Below are 6,022 nucleotides of genomic sequence, written 5' to 3' on the forward strand. Positions count from 1 at the left end.
AAACAAGAAGCAGATGGAAGAGAGGAACCCAAGAGCAGACACAGCAAATCATCGGCTGGAAGCTTTGAAACAACACTCAAATGTTCTGCTTCCATTGAGACAAGATAATATTTTAACCATACTGCTTAACTAAAATATTAAAAAAAACATAAGAGTTTCATATTATGTGTTTCATATTATGTAGTCACTTTTAGCAGACCAGGGTTATTATCGTTAACTAAAACCACTGAAAAAAAATACTTTGAATAAAATAAACATTAACTGAAATGAAATATAAAACTTAGAAAATAAAACAAACTAAACAAAAATAAAAAAGGCAAATAGCTTAAATAAAACAAGTTTAAGTAAAATAACTAAAGCTAACCCTAAAACTGAATGAAAACTATAAAGATATAGTATATAATATATATATATATATATATATATATATATATATATATATAAATTACTAAAATGTTAACTAAAGTTAAAATTATTTTAATACTTTAATATTCTAATCATTCAAAATATATTTAAAAAAAACTATAATAGGACATCAGCAAAACTAAAATAGTGTAGCAGAAAGGAAGTAGTCGTTTAGCATACGACACACAGGAAGTGCTAAGGAATTGGAAGCTGGTTTACAGTGATTGCTAGATATATCGGTATCATATCGGTTACTGCCCGATATTACAGATTTTTTAAATATATCATTGTATTAGTTGATTTTAAATACTGCACATGCTCATTTCTCCTGATTTTAAGTTAACTTACTTTTGTCATCATGTAGCACTTACTCAATGTCAATCTTTAAAAACACATATTTTAATAACACCAAAAAGTCTAAGCTTTTACAAATCCCAAAAAACAGATCAATCACACCAGACCAAACGAAATCCAAAATCTTTTCTGAAATTAATCCAAAGCTCACATTCTCAGTTATCAGCATTTATGCAGAGCTGGTATTACACTGATAATGATGAGAAAATGATAAGTGGATCTGCACTGAGAAGATGCCAAACGCAAACAAAGCTTCAGGGTGACAGACAAGCTCTGACAATACAATCAAATGAGGGAAAAAAGAGATGCACTGAAGTAAATCTGCTCTAATATCAAAAGATGCTGAGCAGAACATGGTCAAATTAATATGCAATGGATATTAACCACAGCAAATGACTAATGCTGATTAATGTGAAATAATAGTCAATATTTATCACTTATCAATTAGGACATAATTGTTTGAATAGAATAGAATAGAATAGAACTGACCTTTTCCTGTAGACAATCTTGGCTATTCCTGATTCTCGAAATGCAATCCTTCACAAAAAGTGCAAATATTTCTGATGCGCCAAAACCCAGCAGCAGACTTAGGTGCTCTTTCTTTCCTTGGTGCCCACGAAAAGACTGGAGACATGAGCCAGCAGCAAGTTCAAATTCCATGTCCACCCATGATTTCGTCAGTTTGCAGAGGAGGGGCAGAAAGTGCCCACCCAAAATGAATCCGATTTATCCTCCTGAAGAGGAACAGGGATGTTCGGCGCTCTTCGAATTGGTGCAAACTGGACCTTGAGTCACTAATTAGTTTGAACAAGTATGTTGGGTTATAAGTAATTCAAAACCAGTTAATTAGTTGTTTCGCTTACTAACTTTATTATGAATGCGTTGCGCACAACCGTGGAAAATGTCCAGTTCAGTGTCCAACTGCACGTACCTGTAAATGCTAAAATAAGTGACAGTCTTCGATTCAACTTTGCAAATGAAATCAGCATTCATTTTACAGAAACATTCGCAGTGTTGACCATCAGGCAGCTCTTTGTCTGTTACGCGGAATCGTGCGTAAAAGCGCATCCATATCTCACTGCGCGGTCTGACAGAGCACTGATAATTAGACAGAGAAGGTGCTGATGGAGTTACTGGGTTATTAAGGGGTGTGAAAGTGACCAAATTACTCTTGTGAACTGATGGGAACTGCCCAACTCCACTTACAAGAGTTTGCCGGAGCTTTCCACACGGGGGAGAGACGGTACCGTTACCTCCTCTAGAAATAACCAGCACCATTCATTTGATTTAGCCATTACGGTGTGTGAGGTTACAAATCAGAAGCAAGATATAAGGTTAAATCCTTATACTATCGTGAGGTCGGTAAGATATTTTTTTTTACATTTTATGTTCATCAAAGCTGCATTTATTTAATCAAAAAATAAAATCTGGAATATTGTTTACATATGTTCATCGTTTTTGTTAATCACATTTGAGTATTTTTTTTTGTTTATTTTAACATTCCTGTGACAAATCAATCTTCAAGCACAAACATTCCATGTAGTTTCTCAATAATATAAGATAATCGAAAGTGCACATATAACATTTTTTTTTTCCATTTTCTAAAGAATGTGCGTGGTGCTTACCTGTCTTGATGACTGGGTATTGTCAGTGGTTACCAGGGTGTTGCTAAGCAGTCATTAATGTCTTCTGAAGAGTTTAAGCATGCACGTTGCTATGAAGTTGCTAGGGTATTTTCCGTGCTCGGAGTTCATTCACCTCAAAACCCAGCTTAGACTGGTTTGCTGGTCTTATATGGTTTAAGTCTGGCCAGTTAGAAAAAGCCCAGAACTCACTAAAACCAGCAGGCCAGCCTGATGAGGCTAGGAGACCAGCAAAAACCAAAAGCTCAGCTGAGGCTGTTTTTCCCCATGTCAAGTAAAGTAAATGATAAAAGTTAAAAGTAGGTTTGAGTTTAAAATCCATTTGGAAAGATCACTACTTAGGGAATGAGAAAAACATCTTTATTCACATTTTTTAGATTTATTCAGAACTTACAGAGTTAAAAATGGACAAATTCATAATTTTGCTTCACTTTTCATTAAAAAGTAGTGTTCTTTTTTAAACTTTCATTGTTTATTATAGAGCCAGTTCATATTTACTATAAAATACTTTTAAAAAGTCAAATTTTATTACTCCTACAGTTTAAAAACAGTACAAAAGCCATGCTCATCACAAACTGTGCTCATTAGGTCCTAAAGAGGGTCATATATCATCGAACAGGTCGTCAGGATCAACGTTCGCAGCAGCGCTTGCTGGTTTCGTTTGGACGCTTGACGTTTTGCTCGTCTCGGCTTTGGCATCTTCTGTCAGCTTCTCTCTAAAATTACAAAGTACAGGAACAACCGTCAGCAGAAGGTGAAGCTTAAATACATAGCAGGAGCGAGCATAAGTCATGACACTGGAGTAAAGCCTGACTGCTGCCTGATTACAGTGACCCAGTCAAACCTTAGCCCACCACGGGCTCCTTAAAACGGGGTCAAGACTAAACGCTGTACAGTTCGCCCTGCTTCTGTCAAAAAAAAGAATATAAATAATCAGGCACATGCCTTGTGTTTTAGCATCACACATTTACTGCATGCTAATAAAAGGTCAATTTCAAGGTGAATCTGACAGTGATGTACATCCTGCTGGAAATATTAATCATGTGACAAATGCCTCAAAATCAGAACAAAGTTAGATTGATGGTACGAAGACAAAATTACTTTGTGACAAAATTAGCAAGTCAGAAACGCTTCCTCAGCATGAAAACAAGAAAAGAAAGGTTAAACTGCAGTAATTCCCACAGGATCCTGTCTATAAGGGCTACAGAGAGCTTCTCAAAGCGCTAGAAGAAATCAGGTCACAGGGAAAATAAATGAAATTTATGGTCCCGTAAGCCTGTTAATTTCAGGATGTGCCGGGGATCATGTAGCCTTTTAAGCAAAGCTTGTCTGGTGGTGTACCACAAAACACATGGACAACATGGCCGGAATTAAACATACACACACATCAGAGAAAGTTAGTTGGATTAAATCACATTAGGTAAACTGACCAGATGAATGGTTCTTAAAGGGGTGGTTGACTGTTTTTTTTATAGGCTTGATTGTGTTTATGGGGTGCAGTCTAACATGTGTTAATGCTTCGTTTGTTAAAAAACACATTATTTTTCACATAATTGACCTTTATTCCACACCTCTCTGTCCCTTCTCCTCTAAACGCGCTGATCATTTCCTGCTTTTATGACGCCCCTCCCTCAGAAATACGTGATGGGCTCCGATAAACAATGACGTTGTCTATATTGCTTATCAATTTGAGCCCGATTGAGAGGATCGCGCAGAACCTGTGCAAGCATGGCTTTTAATGATAGGTCTATGTTTCTTGTTTGTTGTTGTCTCATACTTTTAGATCCGCTGTTATTTGTAAATGCTACTGCTTCTGTTAGCTTTTAATATACGGTTTTATTCTTGCGTCTAAACGTCCCGCCCCTCAACATAGCGGCATGTGCTCCGGTTGTATTGTAAACAATGACGTTGTCTATATTGCTTATCAATTTGAGCCCGATTGAGAGGATCGCGCAGAACCTGTGCAAGCATGGCTTTTAATGATAGGTCTATGTTTCTTGTTTGTTGTTGTCTCATACTTTTAGATCCGCTGTTATTTGTAAATGCTACTGCTTCTGTTAGCTTTTAATATACGGTTTTATTCTGATTAAAGCTTTAATACAGTTCGGCAACTGCACGCGCGTCCATGTATAATGCTTCTCATAGCTAGTATGTGAAAATAAGTGTATTCACTGAGCTGATGATCTGAATGAGAGAGAGAGAGAGAGAGAGAGAGAGATGCAGAGCGTGTGTAGAGCAGGGGGAAGCGAGGAACAGTATTAAGAACTGCTGCTATAGAACATGGATTTTGAAACTTGTGAATCCATCAGAATTGCGATTCATACAGTGGGGAAAAAAAGTATTTCTTAAAGAAGAAGTTACAGGTCTGTGAGAGCCAGAAATCTTGCTTGTTTGTAGGTGACCAAATACTTATTTTACCGAGGAATTTACCAATTAATTCTTTAAAAATCCTACAATGTGATTTTCTGGATTTTTTTCTCTCATTTTGTCTCTCATAGTTGAGGTATACCTATGATGAAAATTACAGGCCTCTCTCATCTTTTTAAGTGGGAGAACTTGCACAATTGGTGGCTGACTAAATACTTTTTTGCCCCACTGTATATGAATAGATTTTTACGTGCGCCTGTAGTTTTTTCTTCCTCTTCTCTAAAGCAGCGCAGCATGGCCTCGCCCCCTTTGCTGCGTGTTCCCGGAGGCGGAGTTTATGTAAAATTCTGGATTCTTGACGTAACGGACCTGGGAAGTAACTCGTTGTAGTCCCTTACCAGTCGTTTTTGTAGGCATTTAACTGCCAGAATTTTAAAAGACGATATCTCCGTTTGCATTGAACTTTCAGCTTCGTAACTTTGCAGATATTGTTTATGATCAAACAGCAACATTACACACTAACTAACATTAAAAAAGTGAAATCGCAATCAACCACCCCTTTAAGCAAAGAACCATTTTTTTGGTAAACAAGATTCTTAAGTTGAGCTAAATGGTGTTTTGGAGATCTTTGTCTTCTTCGGGTTACATTACAAGTTCATCGGATCAATACTGCACAATCTGTAAAACATTCAGAACTAATAATTAAACCAACTCTAGTTTTAGAGGAAAGGCTTGAATTGGTTTGTGTTGATAAATGATTTCATGAAACAGAAACAGCTCACATGGAAAAGTTTGATTAATGCAGGTTTGGACAGAGACTAGCAACTGAACTGAGAGCGTCACACCCAAAATCCAACACCTTAATTTCCAAACCACTTTAGAGATGCTAAAAAGTGGCAAGATAAAAATGTATTTATTTTTAAAATGTTATATACTGTATTTTATTACATTATAGGTAATACTGCTCATATATAATTCTTTAATCCTGATATACAAAAATATATAAACATAATATATATAAAAAAAATTGTCTTCATTTTAAAACAATAAAAATAAATAAAATCACACAAAAACGATGCTATCAATTTTTAAAAATAAAAATATTATTAATTACATTAAATATATAATAAAATATAATTATGCATAATTTAATAAATCTATCATCAGTAATATGTATATATATATATATATATATATATATATATATATATATATATATATATATATATATATACACACACACACACACAAAA

At 35.4% G+C, this 6,022-nt stretch overlaps 1 protein-coding gene across 1 annotated transcript in view; it reads right to left on the reverse strand.

Annotated features, from left to right (window-relative positions):
• Positions 1 to 2,748: 2,748 nt before the first annotated feature.
• The window catches only part of LOC107588976 (DNA repair protein XRCC4-like), a 34,928-nt gene continuing 31,654 nt past the window's right edge, over positions 2,749 to 6,022 (reverse strand). Inside the window, exon 5 of the mRNA XM_016277268.1 lies at positions 2,749 to 3,118. Within this exon, the coding sequence (XP_016132754.1) occupies positions 3,004 to 3,118 (115 nt within the window). The 3' untranslated portion in view covers positions 2,749 to 3,003. The remainder of the gene's footprint in view (positions 3,119 to 6,022) is intronic.

This window comes from Sinocyclocheilus grahami, unplaced genomic scaffold, assembly GCF_001515645.1.
Source record: "Sinocyclocheilus grahami isolate Dianchi unplaced genomic scaffold, SAMN03320097.WGS_v1.1 scaffold110.1, whole genome shotgun sequence".
Taxonomy (NCBI): Eukaryota; Metazoa; Chordata; class Actinopteri; order Cypriniformes; family Cyprinidae; genus Sinocyclocheilus; species Sinocyclocheilus grahami.